The 23,277-nt window shown below is 47.8% G+C and overlaps 1 protein-coding gene across 11 annotated transcripts in view; it reads left to right on the top strand.

Annotated features, from left to right (window-relative positions):
• PPP1R12B (protein phosphatase 1 regulatory subunit 12B) overlaps positions 1-23,277 on the top strand; it is a 134,287-nt gene that overhangs the window by 86,216 nt on the left and 24,794 nt on the right. The window contains exon 20 of one of the 11 annotated variants that reach the window (XM_068173626.1): positions 2,651-2,785. The exons of 8 other annotated variants lie outside the window; for them this stretch is intronic. In XM_068173626.1, the coding sequence (XP_068029727.1) occupies positions 2,651-2,770 (120 nt within the window). In that variant the 3' untranslated portion in view covers positions 2,771-2,785. Of the gene's footprint in view, positions 1-1,780; positions 1,946-2,650; positions 2,786-16,056; positions 16,766-23,277 lie in introns of those variants that run through there. 2 more of the 11 variants (XM_068173624.1, XM_068173627.1) reach the window with 2 other exon arrangements.

Here is a 23,277-nt window from a genome sequence, read left to right as displayed (position 1 = left end):
ACATTTGAGCCTGACAACATGACTGACTCTGACAATGTCAAAGTTAAATACATTTCCAAGCTATTAAAGTGCAATGTGGAAGACCTGGGAGAAATGGCAAATGTAAGGTTGCATAGGGGTCAGCCTGCTTATGAGATGTTTCATTTTTGCTGAACCTGGGGTAGCCTTTCCCTATACTTTGCAATGCAGTAGAGTGATTGAAGCATCATTTAGTTGGAATTAACTGGTTCTTTGCTGAAAATTGGTAATAACACTCTTCAGACTCTGTTTTTGTTTTCATTCTTGCAATATTCAGTCAGAATGCAGCAAAGTCATGGTGAGCCTTGCTGGGGCCAGAGACTCACGTGGTGCTGGGATGGTGTTTAGCATGTGCTTATCTTTCCATGCCAGCCCTTACTTTCCCAATGCTTACTTTGCACTTTACTCCACTTGAAATGTGAGATATTCCTGCTCACAGAAGCATCACCTGCTTCAAGGAGGCCAGCCCTTCCCACAGGAGTTTCTGCTCATCACAGTGCAGAGCTTCCTGAAATCTTCACTGAACCCTGCAGCAAAGATTGGGCCATTTATTGTCATTAAAATTGTTTTGACATTTCTGCTGCCTCACAGTAAGACTGAAGGAGGGGAGTTGTGTAATGTGTAAAAGTAATAATCATAATAGGGACACCTTGTTTCCAGCAGGCATGTTTGGGACTTGCTGGGAATGTCTTGTTCTTCTGGGAAGTTGTCCCAGATTACCTGAATTAAGACAAAAGAGTAGCTGAGGCTGCAGGTTTGGAGGCTTCCTGGAGTCTAGTTTAAAATTGCTGAAGATTTTATTGAGCACAGTCCTTGCTGCTCATGTAAATGGACAAGCTGCACTTTGGGAGAAACCAGCTGCCCAAAAACTCAAAGTCACCCTGTCTCTTACAATTAATAATGCTGGTTTTCCTCAAATTAACAGCAAGGATTCCTTTTGTCTAACACTTCACGTGATTTTCTTGTGGGATCCATCTAAAAGCAGAGCAACTTCCCTTCAGTTCCATCATCCCCTTTGTGCAGGTGCTTCAGGACACCACTACCATGTTTTCTTATGCACCCAACATAGACTCTCCTCCCATTCTGCTAGAGCTGTTTTTCCCATCTTTCCCCAGTCCTCTTGTTTTTATCTTGTTCCTGGTTTATTTTCTTGAATGCATGCCTCCAGCATCATGTCACTTGGTTAGTCTTCCCTGGTTTATTTGAGATCCAAATCAGAGATTTCTGTCCTAACTGGCCATCACTTTGGCAGGAATCATGGAACAGCTCTGTTTTCAGTTCTAGTGCCAATAAGAAAGTACAGTTAATAATCATGAATTCTTCAGTAACTATAGTTCTAGAATGGCAGGTGCCAAATGTCACCAAGTTGTGAACTTGAACAGTCTGGAGTGTCCCGTTTTAGTAGCGGAACCCCAAAGAATCTGATTTTGTGGGAACGGTTCTGTTTTCCCTCCAGTGTTTATATCTTGGCTGATATCAGGATGATTTTCATGGAAGCCAAAAAAATAACTTACTTGAAATCCCTCCTCCAAGCTCTGCAGTGCTGGGGACTAGCACAGGAAAGGTAAAGGCAGTTTTGGGAAGAAAAAAAAGGAGCAAATACATGTTGTTCTAGTTCTCAGAAGTGGACAAATTATTTTGGCTGAGCTCATGAGCACCAGAGTGGGAAACCAGCCCAGACACTTTGGCTGAGGTTTAGGCAACTAAGAGGTCTCATAGTGGGATGTGTCAGTGTCCTCCATGTGTTCTGCTCCCACCCCAGCTCCCTCCTTGGGACGCAGACTGCCTGGATGCACTGTGGAAAGTTGGAAGAAAAGACAAAGTTTTATTGTGGAATAAATGTTCAAGGGTACAACGACTTCAGCTGGAAAAAGCCTCTGGGGAAGCAGCTTTAGGAGAAGTTTTTCCGTGATTCCAGTGGGAAGGAGTTGCAAAGGAAGGAGTTTTTGTGTGGTCTGGGGAGACCTGAGCTCAAAACAGAGGTGGGGGAGAATCTTGGCCACAGTCTTGTCGCTGTTTCTCAGAAAATAAAAATCGTGAGAGTCTGAAAACTCGTGTTATACCCAGACTGAGCTGGAGGGAGGCTGGAGCTGGGGAACCTTCTCTGTTCCCTCAGGCCACTGACTGCAGAATATCAGTGGGAATTCCAGTCTTGGTGAGGGCTGTGAGGACAAATGCAGCAGAGTCACTGTGGGTAGGGATCAATGGGCTACTCTGGGGTGCAGTGGGAGGATGATGATGAAGACTAAAGAGAATGATCCTGTGTTCCATTTCAGGGCAGGTTTTCTTTATCCCTGACTCTGCTGGCTTTGACTTGGCCCTGACTTAAAATAATAGAATCTATTACAGACTGGTTTGAGTTGGAAGGGACCTTAAAGCCCATCCAGTCCCACCCCCTGCCATGGGCAGGGACACCCCCACTGTCCCAGGTTGCTCCAAGGCCAATTCAACCTGGCCTTGGACACTTCCAGGGATGGGGCAGCCACAGCTGCTCTGGGAAACTTCTGCCATTGCTGTTGCACTGCAGGAACAATTAGGAACAAATTTGGAAGAAAAGTATACTTTAGATGATAGATCATAGAGAACAATAGAAAATGTTTATAATCGTTTAAAGAATTGTTTCTCCTTGAAGTCCTCTGCTGGAGCATTACAGATGTGCCTCACTCACAGGAGAGTTTGTGAAAGGAAAACTTTAAATTCAGAAGAAGACACTGAGTGTTATGTTCATAAAATAACAATTTCTGAGCAGTAAAAGTATCAAACAAAATGTCTGTTGTCATGAACTACCTTCAGGACAGTCTGTATAGCCCAGTATAAACTCCAGACACACTAATGGAATTAAGTTTTATGGAGGAGTAGCACTGAAACGTTTGATTGTGAATTACAATTGCAGTAAGTGGATTAAATAGGCTCCGTTCCTGTTTCCCTGTACTTTGATTTATGGAATGAACCAGGCTCACACTGGTTTGTAAATAAGTGTTCTGCCTACTTGTACTGTTACCATGAAATCACCAGATGCAACTGGATACCAATATAAATTAAATCTGTCTTAGAAGGGATGAATTTCTAAACTTAATTCCACAAGTTCTAAGGGAGGACCAATGAACTGGAAAATTCGTTATACAAACTTAATGTCTTAATGTTATTGCTGATTCAGAGCTATGACCTGGGAGTCCTGATTTTGGTGTGTCCTATTTTTCACCTATATTTTTGCTTTTAGTGCCACTTTATCCTTCCACAGAGGCTTCAGTTCAGCTTTTGTCACCATGCTGTTTGCCTTTTTGTGAAAGATGGATGTGATGAATAACTAGAAGATCAGGAATAGCTTTTGTTAAGTGCTTTGTGAATGTCCTGTTGTAGCCAGACTGGGTGTACTGGGAGTCCCCAGTCGTTACTGCTCCTTTCCCGGTGTCGTGCGGCCAGCCCTGTGCCTGTGGACTGTGTTTGGAAGCCAAGGAAGGCTCAGAGTCCTCCACTTTCAGGGCTTACATTGCCTAATATGGTAAGGTATGTCTGCAAGAGCTGAGCTGTTTTGCTGGGGAAAGTTGACCAGTAAAAGGAACAAAATAGGTGAACTTCTGGCCAGCTGATAAGAAACTAAAATCCCTTCAATCCAGACAGTGCTCTATGGTGGTGCTCATCCTGTGCTTCAGTGCTACTGGCCCGGGGTCCCTTCTGGGGATTAAGGATATGAGTATTTTCCCCTGGTTTTACCCTTGAATGTTTATTTCTAGAAGAGATGTGGTGTGATGTGGGAAGGAAACCATCTGGCTCCTGTCCAAGGGCACGTAGATGGCACCATGCGTCACTTGCATCATGTAGTTAAATTAGAGAGCATTTAATTCTGAGTAGCATAAGGCTGGGAGAGATTGGCTCTGTTTACTCCTGTTTATAAACAAATTGCTCTAATGGGCTGTGTATGCTGCAAGGAAGGATCTTTAATGTGTATAACAATATGAAATAGCAGCAAAGTGCTGCAGGAAGGAGCATGAGCTGAGGCTTTGCCATAGAGCTTGAACATGGTGAAAAGTGTTCAGAGTGCCCTGGGTTCTCTGGGAAGTGGAGGGGGCAAACAGCAGATAAATTAAACTTCATTCTGCAAATATTCCTACAAAAATCTTCACATGTGCACAGAGGATTTGCCCTGTGAGTTCTCCAGCCTGATGTGCTTGTGTTGTTTTTTCTTAACCTCAGTATGTGGAGAAGGGCATCAGCCTGGGTGGCTGCTCTCCTTGTTGGTAGAGCACTTCACTCCTCAGCCTGGCTCTGAGCACCAATTTACAGCTCTGGGAAAACATATTGTTTGTGCCTAAAGCCAAGTGACCCGAGCAGGTTATGTGACTACAGGGTTACAGCTAAATGCCTTCAGGTGAATTCCTCTAACTCACCAAGTTGCTGAATTAGGAAGGTGTAATGTGAAGCAGTGATGGGGATGGGGGACGAGTAACACAAAACCAGCTAAAATCCAATCTCTGAGTCCTGGGAAGATGAAGCAAAACGGCCAGTCCTCCAGGAGTGATTCCCAAGGTCACAAACTCATAACTATTTAATGTAACTTTATGCTGTAGCATCTTGTTTAGTAGATTGCTGTCAGACTTGTGGTGCAGTCTGAGGAGACTGATCTTTCTCAGTTGTTGGCAAGTCATTTCCCTGCAGCCATGGCTGGCCCTGCAGCAGCCACCCACAGCTCCCTTGGCTGCTGCTGGCATTGCTGGGAGGCCTGTGCAGTCAGTTCAGATGATCCCAGTTCACCCCAGGCTCCTTTTCCTTTGCACTCATGGCAGCTATTGCACAGGGATTCTCCTGCTTTCTTCCCAGAAGGACTGGGAGCAGCAGTGTGATGGACAGGGTGGCAGCAGGATCCATGAGACGTGTGTGCTTCTCTCCAGTGCTGTATGGACACAGCACAGCCACTCCAGGAAAGGGGAGTGCTCACTCCAGGGTGAATGTTAGCCCAGACCCACCAGCCTGAGGAGCAGCATTGCTCCTGGACCATATCCCAGAGACAGAATAGACCTCACTATTGTTTTATGTCTGTTTATGTTGTAATTTTTTACTTTCTAAAGGTTAACAATGTATGGTTGTGCTTATACATGTAACAGAGCATCCCATCACTTTTTGTGGGAAACTGTCAAAATCTGTGTCCTTGTGACATGTTCAGAACTATGGAAAGGAGAAACATCTCTGCTGAACTGCTTGGAGCGGGTTCTGGGCCCCTCTGGGAGCTGGTGATCATACCTCAGTGTCAGTCATGGAGTGGGCTGGGGAAGGATGTCTCTCCTGACGTGACTGAAGTCATCCTCCAAAAAAATCTGATCTGCTGAATTAAAATTCCTGCCTACAGCAGTAGATACCTGGGTGGGCTGTGTTGTGGAGACACAGGTGTCTGCCTTGGAGAAAGGGATTGGGGGCAGTGGGAGGGGGCTGCAGCACATGGAATTGGGATGTGCCATGCTCAGGCCCTGCTGTGTGGCCCTTCTCCCCAGTGTGAGAATCTGCATCCAGCTCTGGGGTCCCAGCAGAGGAAGGATGTGGAACTGCTGGAATGAGTCCAGAGGAGCTCCCTGAGAGTCCCTGGAGCTCCTCTGAGGGTTGGAGCCCCTCTGCTCTGGGGCCAGGCTGGGAGAGCTAGGGGTGTTCACCTGGGGAGAAAAAGGCTTCAGGGAGTCCTCAGAGCCCTTTCCAGTGCCTAAAGGGGCTCCAGGAGAGCTGGAGAGGGACTTTGGACAAGGCATGGCATGACAGGACAAGGGGGAATGGCTTCCCACTGCCAGAGGGCAGGGTTAGATGGGACATTGGGAAGGAATTCTTGGCTGTGAGAGTGGTGAGGCCCTGGCACAGGGTACCCAGAGCAGCTGTGTCTGCCCCTGGATCCCTGGAACTGTCTGAGGCCAGACTGGACAGGGCTTGGAGCAACCTGGGACAGTGGAAGGTGTGCCTGCCCATGGCAGGGGTTGAAATGAGATGAGCTTTACGGTCCCTTCCAACACACACCATCCAGTATTCTATGGATGCTTCTCTCTGGCAAAGCCAGAAGCTGATTGTCCTCATCTCCTGCCATCCTGCGCAGACTGGTGCCATCACACATTCATGGAGTAAATTATTTATCTCCCAGACATGCCCAGAAGGAACAAAAAGCAGAAGCTGTATTGCCTCGTGGCTAGCAGAGAATTTAGGAGTAATCTAAATTTGTTTGGAAAATTGGAGTCAGATTCTCTGGCAATAACATATCATTTGGAAACAGCCAGTGTAGGAAAAATGGTATGTTGCTGTGATATAAGTGTGGTGATGTGGTTTGTCCCTTGTGTCTCGAAAAGGTCACTTTTTGTTCGGAGTTTATATCCTCCCACACGCCTCTCTTCAGAAAACGCCTCATGTTTGGAAAGTCATTGTTTGTTTTCTGCTCTTGGACATGGACTTCCCCTATGAAAAGTGACATTATGTGGCATAAGCTGCTTCATTGTTTGGTATGTCAAGATGTTGAATCCTTAAGCTGCAAAACTCCTTCTGGCAGGAATTTCCCACCTGCTCTAGTTAATTTACACCTCATTGCTCAATATGGGGAACCTATAAGAAAGATGGACAAAGACTTTTTACAAGAGCATGTAGTGACAGGACAAGGTGAAACAGCTTCCCACTGTCAGAGGAGAGGCTTAGATCAGGTATTTGGAAGAAATTCTCCCCTGTGAGGGTGGTGAGATCCTGGCACAGGTTGCCTAGAGCAGCTGTGGCTGCACTGGATCCCTGGAAGTGTCCAAGGCCAGGCTGGACAGGGCTTGGAGCAACCTGGGATGGTGGAAGGTGTCCCTGCCCATGGCAGGGAGTGGAACAGGATGAGCTTTAAGCTTTCCCAGGCCATTTGTGATTCTATAGTAGGTACCTACCAGGTACCCAGTGCTGGGCACTGTTGTGGCTGGGTTTGAGTGGCTGTTTTACCAAATAAGTTGACTTTTCACTGATCTTAGATTTCATCCTTGGCAGTGGACATAACCCTCTGCACCACAACGTGCTGCTGCTGAGGGATGGTCAGAAATAGGCTGGAAGCACAGTTAGATGACAATGTGTTGAAGCTACAGATTAGCCTGGCCAGTGGCACTGGAATATTGTTGTGTGTCAGCCATTCATTTCCACAGCTGAGCTGACAGACAGGTTTTACAGCCGTGGAGTGGCTGTGCTTGGGTACAGAGAGTTTGATCAATGTAGATAAAGATCACAGTGGATCATGACTATTGTGAGGGCCCTGAGATTTTTATTTCTCTACGTCATATTTTGGAAAGTCCCTTAGCTTGAAATAGCTGTTTCCATCTGGTTCTTGTACTGCTGTTTACTTTCTCAGCTTCTCTGGCATGGCCTGTTCATAGCTGCAGATTGTGTTGCATTCTTCCTTGTAAGAAACCTGGGTGGGTAGAGGGAACCTGTCAGGAAACACTTGCTGAGTGCAACTGCCAGACAGCTTCCCCTGGAAAATACTGTGTTCCAACACTACTTTATCCTTTAATGGTTGGAACTGGATGAAATCAATTGATTTTTTGCATGAGCAGTGCTCAGACTGGACTTGTGAGTGGATGGAGCAAAGCATCTCTCTGGATTTGCTGAAGCCTGTCCAGAGGAGGGCAACAGAGCTGGAGAAGAGTCTGGAGCACAGTTCTGATGAGGAGCAGCTGAGGGTGCTGGAGAGGCTCAGCTTGGAGAAAAGGAGGCTCAGGGGGAACCTTCTGGCTCTGCACAACTCCTGACAGGAGGGGACAGCCTGGGGGAGTTGGGCTCTACTCCCAGAGAACAGGACAAGAGGGAATGGCCTCAAGTTGAGACAGGGGAAGTTCAGGTTTGTTATTAGGAAAAATTTCTTCCTTTAAGTGGTGGTCAGGCCCTGGCACAGCTGTCCAGGGCAGTGGTGGAGTCACCATCCCTTGGAGTGTTCATAAAACATGTGGATGTAACACCTGGGACATGGTTTAGTGGTAAACATGGCAGTGGTGGGGGAACAGTTGGGCTCAAAGGTTTTTCCAACAGTCCTTGATCCTGTGATTCTGTGATTTTATTGTGATGCTGTTTTTGAACAAAGCAGGGTACTGAGTTCAGAAAAGAGCCAGGTTTTGGGTGACATGAAGCAACCCCTCCATAGCCACCAGACCAATCTCTGGTGCATAGACCCGGCCAGGATTATGACATGACAAAAGGCAGTACTGGGGTTGTGCCTATGGCTACATTTACAGCCTGAATGGAATCCTGTCTGTGATCTTAGAGACATTTATATTTTGCAAAGCTTCCCCATCTGTCCCCTTCAAGAGGAGCCCTTTGTGGTGCTGGGTTGTTGTTTCTGGTTATTGCCACTGTGGCCACCCATCTCTGTGACCTCTCACCATCCGCCTGTGTCAGGGCAGGTCAGGCTGGAGATCAGGAAAGGTTCTTCCCCCAGAGGGTGCTGGGCACTGCCCAGGCTCCCCAGGGAATGGGCACGGCCCCGAGGCTGCCAGAGCTCCAGGAGTGTTTGGACAATGTTCCCAGGGATGTCCAGGGTGGGATTGTTGGGGTGTCTGTGCAGGGCAGGGGTTGGACTGGATTGTCCCTGTGGGTCACTTCTGACTCAGGATATTCTGTAATTCCATGAAATACAGTTTAAGAGCACATTCAGAGAGGGAAGGTGAACATCTGTGGGCTCTCAGAAGCATTTCTGCCTTTGATACTCTTGACCTGGGGGTTTGTCTGCCCCCTCCAGGCCCTATCTCAGGTTCCCTGTGCCTTTGCTGTGGAAGTGCACATGTAGATTGGTTTACTGGGCTTATCCTGAGCTTTATCTTAAAATGATGATGAACTCAAGACAGTGAAACTATCTTTCTCTCTGCAGCTTTACTTTAGATCCAGTTCTCCCCCTCTGAAGTTAGGGATGTCCCCAGAGGGGTCAGTGAACAGCCCAGCTTCTCATCCTGCTGTACTTGTTGGATTTGAGTGTCTGAGACACCTTAACTTTTCTTCCAAAAACTCAGCTTTGGTCCACAGAACTGCTGGAAGATGTTTCACATGCAAAATTGGGCACTTGCAGGTGCTAAAATGATGTTTCCCTGCTGAGAATGCTGCTTTTTGAACTGTCTTCACCCTTGCTTTTTATTACCTCTATTTATAAGAAAGGAAAAAGAAAAAAACCTCTGAAAATGTTATATTTAACATGTGCTATTCTCAGCCTCCACTAAATGATCTGCATGTGCTGCTCAGTGCTAATCCTGGTATGCCTAATGCATGGTACTTCCAGCTTTTTTGTGATAAATTTTGAGATGGGAATAAAAAGTGGGAGAAGAATGATGCTATAGATGCAATTACAGGCTCTCAGCTGCTGTGTGTGTCTGGGAGGAGAGGAAGACCCTTCCTTTTACTCCCTATCTACATGGCACCCCAGCAGATCTGCTCCTGGGAATCCTGGCCTGTGCTCTGCAGATGGAAGTGTTCCCTCCTCTGATCCAGATTCCATTTATGGAAAACTCCAGCAGAGTCTGCACATCCCCTTTACAGAGCAGCTACTGCCTGACCATGTTGCTTTGCTCCAGTCCTGCAGCCCAGCGTAACCCTGACTGCCTTCTGCAGTGCTAAATAAACCCTGCAAGCTCTATTTGACCCTGGTAAAGCTTGAGGTTGATTTAAAAGTCATTTATTTGCAGTAGAGTTTATAGATCATGTACAGTTGCTGTATAGCAGTAGCAGTAGTAATAATAATATTAATAATATGAATTATTAAATCTTGATATACAAAGTTCCTTTAAATAAGCTAAATCAAAAGCCCAGAAGTACAAATTGTAGACTAGATTACTAGTAATGTTTTAATAACTTCTTTTAAAGGTAATAAGTGTTGGCCTTGTTACTGCTAAAGGAATTCATACGTATGTGTTTATACAGATATATACACACAGTTCCTTGGCTGTTCTATACACACAGTTCCTTGGCTATACTTGCTGTATAGCACATTAATTTCTGTAATCCAGCAGCTCCTCAGCTGCCCATGACTATACCCCAGGAATAAAAATCTGTATTTTGAAGCCAGTTTTAGTTCTCTCACTGTACAAATACATACTTGGTCAAAATTACCTTCTCAGGTTACCTAGTGTCATGAGAACATGACTGCTAATGAGCAATGCAGAGGGTAAGAGTGGAGCTGAATTACTACAGATTTTAGGTTGAAAAAGACCAATTAAACACAAGAAACAACCAACCAACCAGTGCCACCACCCCTGAACTGCAACCAGTGCAACCCCTGAACTGGAGTCCAGTCCTCCTGCTCCATAAGCATCTCCATAACCGAAGCAGAAAATCCTTGTCAGGAAAAAACCACAAACACCACCCAGAACACAGAATAGGTGAGAGGACTTGTGATATTTTCCAGACTTAACGACACTGGGATTTTTGGGTTCTATGATCACTTTTGAAGATTGGCTTTTGGTCAAATCCCCTGGGACAAGTGACTGTGCTGCCAATTCCAAACTCACTCGTTATGCGCCAGAATGAGCAGTTTCTCTCCAGAACAAGCAGAATTTCTTTGCACAGAATGTGATGGGTGCAGCGAATAAAGAGGTGAGAGCAGGAGCCTTAGCAAGGCTCAGCCTTTTCTTTCCAGGTGAACTCCTTTCCCAGTGTTTTGGGATAGGATAGTCTAGAGACATTTTACTGCAAGATCCCGTGTGGAGAAAGCGGTGACTGGTTCCCTGGTGCAACGGCCCCCTGGGTGTCACCCTTTCTCTGGCTGTGGGGCCCAGTGTGTTAAACCAGAACTGTTCCTGGCTGCTGGAGCCACCCTCGGGCTTGTCCTCTGCAGATTACAGCTCTTGGTCTGATCTGGATGCAGTGGGAGACGAGTGTAAGGTGAGGAAGTTCCTGCTCCAGGACTGAAGCAGAGGTACCATTAGGGGTGCACAAAGAATGGCTGTTATTTTGGGCTGGAGTGAGCACCAGTATAGGACATCCCGTGGTGATGCCGATCCCAGGATTATTCAACTTTGCCCACAATATAAACACTGTTGCAAAGGGGAGGTGCAGGATTGTGGCACTATGGATTTCAGTTCTGTGGGCCAGTCCAGTGACACAAAAGCAGTGGGAAATCTAATTCTGACTCTGTTCTCTAGAACACATGAGGGTAGTTCGATGGTAAATGGTTTTTTTATGTTTAAACTGAGTTTCTGGCACAGGTTGCCCACAGAAGCTGTGGCTGCTTCATCCCTGGAAGTGTTCAAGGCCAGGCTGGAGCAATCTGGTAGAAGGTGACCCTGACCATGTCAGGGCTTGGAACAAGATGAGCTTTAAGGTCCTTTCCAACCCAAACCATTTCAAGGTTCTCTTTTATTTCTGGATATTTTACAGAACTGCTTTATACCTAGAAACACTATTTTCTAGATGTATAATGACTTTGTAGCCTGACTCTTGGAAAGAACTGCCAGATAATTTTGTTCCATTTCTCCAGAGAGAAATGTCATGAGAATAAGTGCAGTTTTACAGTTGATTTAGGTACTGCATAAAATTACAGATTTCAGTGATTCCCTGGACCAGCACGTGACTCAGCAGACAATCAGCACATTCTGCTCCTGCAGTGGGAAATCCAGAAGGGGAGGATTGGGGAGATTTGTTTACTTGAAGAGCAAACAGCTGAACTCTGCAGAAGGAGGTGCCAGCAGGTATCAGAAGTGTCTGGAGTGGCATGAAGCGATTATGGAGGTTCTCTGCTTCTCAAAGAAAAGTGAGCAAAGTGATAGGCTGGGGGGGCTCAGCTTGCAGAAAAGGAGGCTCAGGGGAACCTTCTGGCTCTGCACAACTCCTGACAGGAGGGGAGAGCCTGGGGGGGTCGGGCTCTGCTCCCTGGCAACAGGAGGAGAGGGAATGGCATCAAGTTGTGCCAGAGGAAGTTCAGGTTGGACACTGGGGAAAATTTCTTCCCTGAAGGGCAGGTCCTGGCACAGCCTGCCAAGGGCAGTGGTAGAATCAGCATTCCTGGAAATGTTCAAAAGATGTGTGGATGTGGCACTTGGGGACATGGTTTAGTGGTAAACGTGGCAGTGGCTGGGGGAATGGTTGGACTCAACTTTAAAGATCTTTTCCAGCCTCGGTGATTCTGTGGCAGGTTCAAAGGAAAACATGAAGCCTGCTGCCTGCCTCTCCCTGTTCTGCTCCTCCAGTTGGGTTGTAATTCACAGGTAGCTGTGAATTACATGTTCTTGCCCCATGTTCTTGCATCACTTGGCCCAGCACAGGAGGGGGTCACAGCAGGGGCTGTGCCACTGTTGAGAACCCATCCTCAAAGGCTCAGTACCACAGTGCCATCTTAACCTGTTGCTAGCCCTGAGGCCAGCTGGGAAGGAAGGCTCATCGAGTGACTGAATCCTCCCACCCTCCAGATCAGTGTCCAAGGTGCCTGTTGGGAATGGTCCCTAGCAGTGCCCAGTGGTACCTGGAGGAGCCCTGCTTGGCCAAGGACAAGATGGTGCCAGAGACCTTCCCCCTGCTCCGGGATCTCAGGGTTGTGTGCTGGGGTGGGGATGGTCCCTGGCTGTGATTAGTTTAGCAGATGTAGGCAGGGAGGCCCTGGGGGAAGGTCACAGTGCTGAGAATGTCCTGGTGCTGTGTGGGCCCAGGTTGTGTGTTCTGCCCCAGCTGAGCCCTGTGTAGCTGGAGACACCACTGTACTCCCTGGGATGTGCCTGCACTGGGAGATGGAGGAGGTTTGGCTGCAGATGAAAGAACTCAGCTCGATGGGAAGGAATTCAGTGAGGTACGTGGTGAACCTGGTGTGAAAAATGACAGCTAGGACTTTCAGGAGATAGTTTTGGCATAATTTGTTCTAAAAATACCAACTACTCTCATTCTTCAAGTTGTATTAGAATTCTGGTGTCCCATGAGGGCTTCTCCTCCTCTGCACTCAGGGAATGTGCCGTGGGCTTGCATCACTCTTGAGCATCACTGCAGCTCTGGCTTTATCTCCCGGATTTGTTTCCCATTTTTGTCTGCTCCCGGTTGGAATGTTGCAGCGCTGCTGACATTTGTTTTACCAGCATCATGTCCTGTAGGTGAAGGTTTTCAACACAGATAAAAAGGCTCAAATATTCAGCTCAAGGTTTCATCCTATTTCTGATACGTCATTTTCATGCATATGAGTTCTCCTGTCTAACTAATTTAAAAAATGGAGTGCAAACACAGGCATCATCACCAAAGGAAGGGAGAGGACAGACATCTGAATGGAAAAGGAAGTAGCAGAATCTGCTGAGCTGGAAGGGACCCACAAGGCCCATCCAGTCCAGCCCCTGGCCCTGCCCAGACACCCCAACAATCCCACCCTGTGCATCCCTGAGAGCATTGTCCAAACTCTCCTGCAGCTCTGGCAGCCTTGGGTCTGGGACAATGCCCTGGGAAGCCTGGGCAGTGCCCAGCACCCTCTGGGGGAAGAACCTGACCAATTTTTGGGTGAAGGTGTATGAAGAGTGATCATAGCCAAGACCACAGCTCTAACTACGGGAACACAGGCTTTCATATAAATATGGGAAAGACATAATACTATAGTATAGTTGTGCTGCTACAGTCCAAGGTGAGAAGAAACTTCAAGGTGGTTTTGCCCAGAAATAGGCCAGAGCATGAAGTCAAAATTCAGACAGCCTGGGGGAGTTGTGTGCAGTGGTTGTGGAAATGCTCATGGAAGATGATTTTTGTGCATGTCTTTCTGAAAACTGTGTAAATGTTCCTTATAAAGTACACAGCACCACAGCTAAAGCATGGACCAGCCCGGTACTGACTGAGGAATCTCCTGAACAGACAGGAACAGTCAGATCTAAACAATGACCTTGAACATGACAGAGCTGAGGCTGTGAGGAATAGCAGCACTGTGAAGGAGGGTCATGTTTCATACTTCCACTGGGGACTACTTGAAAGTAAACTGTGCAAACCAGCAGGAAGAAACCCCTAAATCAGGCTTTTGTTGGAATAATGCTGAAACCTGGCGTGTTTTGCCATATTGCATCTCTTGCTGCTCTCTGTGTTCCGGCTAAATCAAGCCTCCCCTTCTCTCTAAATTGAGTAAGTGTCCACCAAGCTGTGTTAATCAGTCTGTGTGAGTTCTACACTGGGTCACTAAACAATTAGTATGGAATGGCTCAGGGTGTATTTTGGGTTTGGGTTGTGAGTTCTGTACCAAAATGTTGATTTTGGAGCTTTTCTGCCCCTCCTCAGCATAAACGTGACTGTGGAGGGATGTGAGAGTTTATTTGGGACTGGGTGGGAGGGGAAGCCAAACACTGCAATTTAGAGCTGTGTAGCTCCACCTTGGTGATTAAGCTGGGTTTTGTCAGCCCTGGAGTTGGGATTGGGACACCCCAGTGCATCACCAGCCAGTTTGCCCAGTTTCACTTACACTGTTTTGAAACTCCAGAAACTGAGGCTGGTGTGAAAGGATCACTGTGTGTGCAGGGTCTATAAATATGCATCTAAAGCATCTGAATTACTTTGTTGTACAGTGGAGTCGGGCTCCAGGTACAGGGAGAGGTGAGTGATGAGTGCAACAGATGGAGGCTGGAAAGATCAAGGTCCTGTCCCAGCCCTCTGAAGCAGCAGGGTGCCTGTCACTGCCTTCTTGTGTGTCTGGACTTCATTTCCTTACCTTGAAAGGGGAATGCAGAGATATTACCAGGCAGAATTAGACCTCTCCAAACCTCTTTTCCCCTCTCCTGCACTCAGTGAATGATTAGTCCTCTTCCTTGTGAAAAATATCAAGAAACCTGATATCACTGTGACTTTCTTAGAGCAGGAAAATCTGGCAGCCCCACCTCCTGCTCTCCCTGGTTACACAGTGATGCTGCTTTGCCCCTGAAAAGTGAAGATGCGGGATGGCAGGAGGAATTACTGTAGCTGCTATTCCAAGCCCCTTCCCCAGCTCTGTGCCAGTTAAATTACTCAGGTGCCAAGTAGGGTGCAAAAAGGAGCAAGATTTTAGAGCAACACAGAGTGGGATAATACTTTTAAAAAATTTTAATATAGATACTATTCTGCACTCCACAGAATAAGTTTGAATTGGAAGAGACCTTAAATCTCATCTCACTCCACTCCACTGCCATGGGTAGGGACACCTTGCACTTTCCCAGGTTGCTCCAAGCCCCTCCCAAGCTGGCCTTGGTAGGAAATGTTTGCTATTAAGCAGATGTGAACCTGGAGCAGGACAGACACTGCTGATGCAGTGGCAGGACAGGCACCTGCTTTAAGTGACCCTGCCTTGACAGGGTGGTTGATCTCCAGAGGTGCCTTCCAACCCCAGCCATTCTGTCATTCTCTGTGGTTCTGTGAGCTTGTTTGAGGCATTTTTCAAACGAACATTTCAATGGGACACGAGGGACGCACGCTCACCTTTGCAGGGAGCTGTCTTGCCCCTTCCAGTGAGCCTGTGCAGCAGCAGAGCTTGGCAGAGAGCTTGGAGTTTGGGAGAGGTACATGCTCTCCACACCCTCTGTCCTTTCATCCGAGCTCCTCTCCCTCCTCCTCGATTCCAAACGCTCCCTTGAGCCAGTGTACATTACACAAGCTCTGTGCCGCCCTTCCACAGCTCAAACAGGCTTCTGAGCAAACAACAAAAATCTTGTTGTGTTGTCCAAGTGTGTCCTCCCTTTCACGGCACGAGCTGCTCTGTGGCCTTTAAATCATCTCCCTTTGTTGCAGCCACACACAACTTCTGGAATTTAGCCTCTGCAAAGTGTTGTCAGCTCACCTCCGGCATCCCACTCGCAGCTCACCAGGTCTCAGAAGCTCGGGAGGGATTTTCTCTTCTCTCCCCATTTTTTTTTCTTTTTTTTTCCTGCCCAAATCCCAAGACCAATCCCAAACCCAATTTGGCAGCCCAAATCCCAAGCTGAAAGTGAATCGCTGCTGCTGGCTGCCCTCCAGCATTCCTCTTGGAGCGAGTCAGGATCTGGAATGTCAGAATGTCAGAAGGCAGCGGCGGCGGGAGGGACTGGAGAAGCCTATGCGTGGGTAAGGGCGCCGGAGGGGGGAGGAGGAGGTGGAGGAGGAGGATGGAACAAAACCCAACTTCAGCTGGACTGCCCCTTTCCAAACCAGCGTTTGTTCCTGATTTATGCTTTTGTGTTTCATTTAAAACGTGCAGCTCCATGCAGCAGGGGCAGAGCTTGCGGCCGCGCTCCGGAGTAAATCAGGGTTTGGTTTTCTTTTCCTTTTTTTAGCTTTTTTTGGCAAAAGCTTCGTGTCTAGATATACCCAGCCAGTTTCCAGCTCTCTCCTTGAGCCGAGAGCTTCTGCCTCCTGCAGTTCTGGGGAGAGGTTGATCCCTCTGGGCCTGTGGCACGCTCTGGACGAGGGGAAATGTCCTTTTGCGGAGAAGTCGGGATGGGGCCCAGGCAGTGAGGCTGGCACAGAGCAGCACCCGGCACTGGAGCACAGCGAGTCCTTGACACCTTCTCTGCTTCTGCTCGGACAAGAAACATTGTGGAGCCTCAGCTCTTCCTGCAGCAGATTAATGCCTAAAATTATACACCCTAAACAGGAGGGCTTAATTACCAGAGCTGTGAATAGTTTAATTAGTTTGTTCTGACCTTGGAAGAAGGACCTGCCCAGCACCGTAGAGCGACAGGAGAGCAAGACTGGTGTTGCTTCTCACAGCCAGCCAGCCCACGAGGCCATGTCGTCCCTGTACACCAGGAGTAAGGAATATACTCGCAGCAGGAAGGCTCAGTCAGACTCTCCCCCGTCCTCTCCTTCCCCGATCGCAAAGACACTCAGAGTAAGCAGCTTTTTCCTTTCTGTATTTCCCTGCTCAGCACATGCTCTGAGCAGAGCCCGGTGGTGGCGGTTTGTTGTCTTACCCTTGGAGACCTGTGCCTGTGGTTTCCTTTGGAAAGAGGATGGTTTAAATGAAACTTGGGATGGTGCCTCTGCAGCAACAGGTTTTAAGCAGCTGCCAGAGTCCCTGCACTGGGATTAGCTGTGGTAGTGGTGCAGGGAATTGCTGGAATGGTGATTTCCACCTGTCCTGGCACATGGCTCTCCTGGTAGTGGTAGGCTGTTGCTGGATGAAAACCTCCCTGGTAAAAACAAGGCAGATCCTGACCAGCTTGTTAAACTGCACTTTTTCCATAAACACTTTGATATCGCTGGTGAAACAAGGTTTATGTTCAACTTCCCCCGCTGGGGCTGAGCTGACCTGTGCTGTACTTTAGTAATTTCAACACCACAAAACAATTGAATAAGACCACCTGTAGCAGGAGGAAAGTCAAGGTAGTTACCTGTACTCCCCAAACCAGAGCTGGTATCCTCCTCTCCCAAGGTGTTGGAAAGTTGGGAATGCTTCCAAGCAGTACTGCTGATAGCTCCACAGTCATGGGAGAAGCTGTCACAAACCCTCTGGGCCCGTATCATTATACAGGCAGCCTCTTCACCATCAAGAAATATTATCATGCTGGAGTCAAAGCCTGGAGGAATTAGTTTTTAACAGCCAGGCTAATTTTAGATGGGAGCATTAAATTAATTCCAGCACTGGTATTTGCTCAAATCAGATATGCATTGCCTGCTCTATTGGAAGGGACAGATCTTGGTCTGGAAAAATTATTGCCCGAAATATTTGAGTTTTAACCCGCTGCTGTGGCATTAATGGAAGCAGTTCCTGACCTAGGGAACTTCAGCCTCGAGGCTTCTGTGGCTGGTGGTTGCCCTGGGCTATTACTAACTGTAATCAGGAGCAGAAGATTTCTTCCTTCTGCAGCTGGAGTTTCTTTGGGATGGTTCAGAGAATCTAAAGCTGTCCCCCATGGGCTTGGATGGACCTCCCTCATCAGATGAAGCACTGTGCTTACCACTCCTCCCTGAAGGGCTGCACTATCGATCACCAGCCTGGTAACAGGTGGGGAACCATTCCAGTGTGCTGGGAATGGTTTCATTTCTTTCAAACCACAAGTTTTTAAGGTCAGGCATGTTCAGACTGACTCATTTCTCCCTCTTATGCATCTGGGCATACGAGTGAGTGACAGACATCTCACAAGAGCCCTGAGCTGTGCCTGGAGCAGACTGACAGGAGGGGCTGGTTTCTCTGTCCAGAGCTGTGGGGGCACTGCAGAACTCCTGAGGGTCCGTGGGTGTTGGAGAAGGTGGTGGGAACTCTCAGGTGGGTAGAGGTGGTGCTTGTTTCTCTGTCCATCACTGCAATGAGATTTGCAGGCTCCTGGGGAGCTGTGGGTATTGGAGAAGGAGGTGGGAGTTCTCAGGTGGTTACAGAAAGATGCCAGGTGGGAATGAGAGGGCCTTCTTGTTAGTGAGGTTTTGATGAAAACCAACACGTGAGCACGGAAATCCTCGCAGTGGTAAGGCACTGCCAGCTGTGACTCCAGAGCATGAGTAGGGAAAAACCAGGTGGGGAATGCAGCAGCATGGACTCAGTCAGTGTAGGAAACAGCCCTGGTGCTATCTGGGCTATGGAAATAGCCCATGCCTTAAAAGGCTGATTAGGGAAGGATTGACTTCAGGCTAAAAGGCTCTGAGTTAACTCTTTCTCCAAGACAATGTAATTTTGCCATGAGCTAGAGAGGGGAATTTGGTTTACTCTGGGTTTGTCCCATGAGTTTATTCCTCCTCACCCACTGCCCCGTGCCCACAGTAACAGGCCTGTGCCATGACGAGCCACCACCCCTCACAAACCAGGCAGGAATGTGATATCTTGGAGTCTTTTATCTTTCCATCCAGTCCATTCATACCAGCAGAGCTGTGCATCTCAACATTCCCAGCTGAGCAGGGGTGTGAGCACACACGAGCAGGCAGGAGCCTCACACATGGTGCACACAGGGGGAAAACTCTTGGAGAGTCAGGCAGAGCAAAGGAGGTTTGACTTCTCGAGGTATCAGTGCCAAAAGCTACATTAGATGTCGTTTGCCAAGCAGTTTCCCGTGGCATTCCCTCTGCACTTGCACTGCTGCTTGGAATGCTCCTCCTTAGCAGTTAGGATAATACTGCCTGGGGTTTTTCTTCCTTTGATTGCTGGGAAGTCCCCAAATGCCCAGCTAAGGAAGGGGGGCACTTTGCAGTGAACTCATTCAATCCATAAGAGAGGGAATATCCCTGCACAGGAGCTTAAGGTGACTGTGCCAGGTCAGCACTGCCCCATAGCCCTGGGACCTCCACAAACTAAAATACACAAATTCTGTTAAATCCCCCAGGGTCAATGTTGCTTTAATGAGGATATTCCTCAAAAGAGGAAACTCAAACCCCTTTGAAATCAATTCAGATTGTCCCATTGTTTGGCACAAGCTTCAAGTGTTTGGCAGTGGGTACCTTGTCATCATGTTTTGCACCATAATGATTTAGCTCGAGGTTTCTCCTGCTGAAAAAAAATAATATTTACTTCCAAGAATGTAATAGGCATCCAGTGGCATGAAACCTGTTGCGTGCATTTAAGCAAATAAATGACAGGATTGGAAGGGTGAGAGTGAAGATAAGGACTGGATTTTTTTTTTATTAATTCCTATGACTTCTGGGCTGGTCAATTTTTTCATAGGAAAGGAAGTACCATGTAGTTTGTGTTTAGGCTTATCCATCTGTTTGTTGTGGTACTTTGTAATCCTTGTGCTTCTCCACAGGCTATCGGTTAGGTGGGAAAACAAAAGTTAAGGAGAATTCATGCTCCTAACTTTCTGCAGAGATTCCAATTGCAGCTTTTTATTTGTTTTCTACCTCTTTGTCAAACCTTCCCCTTTTTTATAAACTGCTCCTTCTTGATTTATTAGCTGATTATTTTTTTGCTGTAAAAAAGAACATCAAAATTTTAAATTGTCATCGATGTGTGTGGGCTGCTGTTTCAGTTGTGGCTGCTATCACTTGGAATCCCAGAATAGTTTGGGTTGGAATAAATCTTAAAGCCCATATTGTCCCATGGGCAGGGACACCTTCCACTAGCCCAGGTTGCTCCAAGCCCTGTCCAGCCTGGCCTTGGACACTTCAGGGATCCAGGGGCAGCCACAGCTGCTCTGGGCAACCTGTGCCAGGGCCTCACCACCCTCACAGCCAAAAATTCCTTCCTGATATCCCATCTAACCCTGCCCTCTGGCAGTGGGAGGCCATTCCCCCTTGTTCTGTCACTCCAGATCCTTGTCCAAAGTCCCTCTCCAGCTCTCCTGGAGCCCCTTTAGGCACTGGAAGGGGCTTTAAAGTCTCCCTAGAGCCTTCTCCAGGTGAACACCCCCAGCTCTCCCAGCCCGGCTCCAGAGCAGAGGGGCTCCAGCCCTCAGAGCAGTTCTAGTGCCTCCTCTGGGCTCGCTCCAGCAGCTCCAGCTCCTTCCTGTGCTGGAGCCCCAGGGCTGGAGGCAGCTCTGCAGGTGGGGTCTCACCTGAGCACAGGGGCAGAATCCCCCTGCCCTGCTGCCCACGCTGGGGGATCAGCCCAGCACAGGGGGGGTTCTGGGCTGCCAGGGCACGTTGAGCTTCTCATCCACCAGCACCTCCATGTCCTTCTCCCCAGCGCTGCTCTCTGTCCATTCTCTGCCCAGCCTGGTTGTGAAGTAGCTGCTTGATGGTTGTTACTCACTCCTCAAGAGATTCTGTCTAATTCTCCTTGTTCTGTCCATGCTCACACTTTCGCTGCAAGGCTCTTTCCTCTGATGTTAGACCAGTCCCATGTTAAGCCACCTTCAGAGTACATAACCTGAGCTTTCCAGCTGAATTTTATCAGGAAGAGCTCAGCAATAAAGCTCTAAGTGTATGCAGTGGTCTGCACTGATTTATTTTATTCTGCCTTTCATTGGAGCATCTGAAGGAGCCGTGCTGGGTGAAATATGGGATGTAGGAGCATCACCTTTTATGGGCCGTATGTTTTCACCAAGTCACTTGATAGTAATACTTGAGTATAAAAAGCAGCCGTTCCCAAATCAACATCTCTGTTAAGGAGCCCCCACACGAGCCCCTGGTGCTCTGAGCAGGGCTCTGAGCACTGATTGCCATGGCAGCAAATGCACCAAGGCTGGCTACGGTCGTGTGCACACATCCGTCGGGAAGGCAAAGCGAATCTTGCAGCAAAAACAAAAGCTAATGCACAAAAATGAGAGTGGCTGAGCTGCAGGTGCTCAGCATGTAAATCACACTGACAAGGTTGGTGTTAATGTTTAAGTGATCATAGAATAACAGACTCCCAGAATTATTTGGTTGGAAGGGACCTTAAAGCTCATCTCATCACACCCGCGCCATGGGCAGGGACACCTTCCACTAGCCCAGGTTGCTCCAAGCCCCATCCAGCCTGGCCTTGAACACTTCCAGGCATGGGGCAGGAAGAATTTCTTCCTGATATCTGATGTAAATCTTTCCTCTCTTACTTTAAAACGGTCCCCCCACTTGTCCTGTCACTTGCCCGTGTAAAAAGTCAATGCCCCAGAGGGCTGGGAGTTCATTAGAAATGCCTGATAGGATTACAGCCTTCCTCGAGTTTGGAATATAAATGTGTCAGATGGTCAGTTTTTGCTCTGTGGTGTTTCTGCAACAGGTTCCATCCTTTTCACATATTCCTGGTCACAAGTTTATTCTCACATGGGTTTTTCATGAATTATTTAACTTGCTGTGCTGCAACTTCCAATGTATTAGAGAATAGAAAGTGTTATGAAAATATTTTTCCAGGAACCTTTACTTTCCTGGGTTTCCATTTAGTGGCTTGGACCCGTTTGGTTGTGATAAAAGTGATGTGCATAAATTGAAACAGGATCAAATAAGTTGTCTCATGAGAGTTTCTGTCTAATTTCTGGATTGCTGACTAGTTACGCAGTGTTTGTGGGAATGATTCCCTTCTCTCCCAGCAGCCGACAAAAAATGTGGGATCCTGAAACATGAACTTTCAGGCAATCAGCCTTTGTCTGTGTTCTCCAGCACCCTGCTTTGTTTTATTTCTGGTTATTCCTCAAGCATCGTGTTTCTCAGATGGATATCGGGATGAAATCCTTCTATGTTGTTTGTCCTTGGGGTTTTTTTTTTTTGAGTTCTCCTCTGTAAATGTCCATATCTGGAAGCATATCGGGAACTTGTGGTCATTCCCAGGGCACCACCCATGAGATGTTCCCTGCTGTGACTCAGTAGCCAGACGATGCTCCTGCATCTGGATGTATAAACAAGATGGGTCAGGGCATGTGCTGTGACCTGTGGGCTGAACAGCTTCTGTCCCTGAGGCTGAAGTTCCTTCAGCTCTCCTCCCTCCCGAGCGGCAGAATTGATCCAAGCCAAAGCTGGAGCAGGGAGTCTGTTAACTATTAAAGGCTCTGAGTGGTCATGGATGATTTGGAAAGGACCTGATGTAACACTTCAGCCTCATTTAAAACTCCCATTTGACCCTCAGCTTCCCTGGTCAGAGGTGTTGCCTTTGGAGAAGCTGGTTAAGCAGTTGGAGAGCAATCTCTCGGGACAGCTCAGCCTTGAAACCATGGCTCATTGCAGGAGGTCACAAGGTCAGGGGCAACTTGAGGTTCCACCAGAGCTGGGAATCAGTTGGGACTTTAAAAGGGATGAAGGGAGGAGGAGAAAGACGATACGCCTAATTTGGGTCAGTTAATGGTACAGCCACAAAACCAGGGACAGAGAGAGGGGGAAGTGCTGCAAGATGGGAATGAGCAGCCCCAGGAGTGATGGGGAGAGTGGGTGGAATCTCTGTGAGCAGCAAACCACTTCATCCTGCTGAGCTGGAAACCAGTGTCTTCTTCCCTTCAGGAGCCCACTAGAGTTCTGTTTTTCATAAAATGGACACAAACCCATCAAAAATAGGGCTGGAAGAGAGACAGAGCCCAGTTCATCCATTTCCCTGTGTACTGGCTGCTCTACTTGTGCTATTCATGGGAGGTGGTGCATAGAATCATATAATCATGGAATCGTTAAGGTTGGAAAAGCACTCTAAGATCACTGAGTCCAAACATTAACCCAGCACTGCTGGGTGGGGATCATTCTCTTCTCCCAGGTAACAAGCAACAGGACAAGAGGAAATGACCTCAAATTGCACTGGGGGAGGTTCAGGTTGGATATTGAGGAAAACTTGTTCCATGAAAAGATGGTCAGGCAGTGGCTCAGGCTGCCCTGGGCAGAGATGGAGTCACCATCCCAGGAAGTGTTCAAAAAACATGTGGATGTGGCACCTGGGATATCACACCTGGGGACATGAGTTAGTGGTGAACATGACAGTGCTGGGGTAACATTTGGGCTTGATGGTCTTCAAGGGCTTTTCCAGTCTTCACAGTTCTGTGATTCCATGATTCCAGTCTCGCTGACATGCCCATGCCTATGCCC

This window comes from Anomalospiza imberbis, chromosome 26 (assembly GCF_031753505.1).
Source record: "Anomalospiza imberbis isolate Cuckoo-Finch-1a 21T00152 chromosome 26, ASM3175350v1, whole genome shotgun sequence".
NCBI lineage: Eukaryota > Metazoa > Chordata > Aves > Passeriformes > Viduidae > Anomalospiza > Anomalospiza imberbis.
This window is presented reverse-complemented; position numbering and strand designations above follow the sequence as displayed.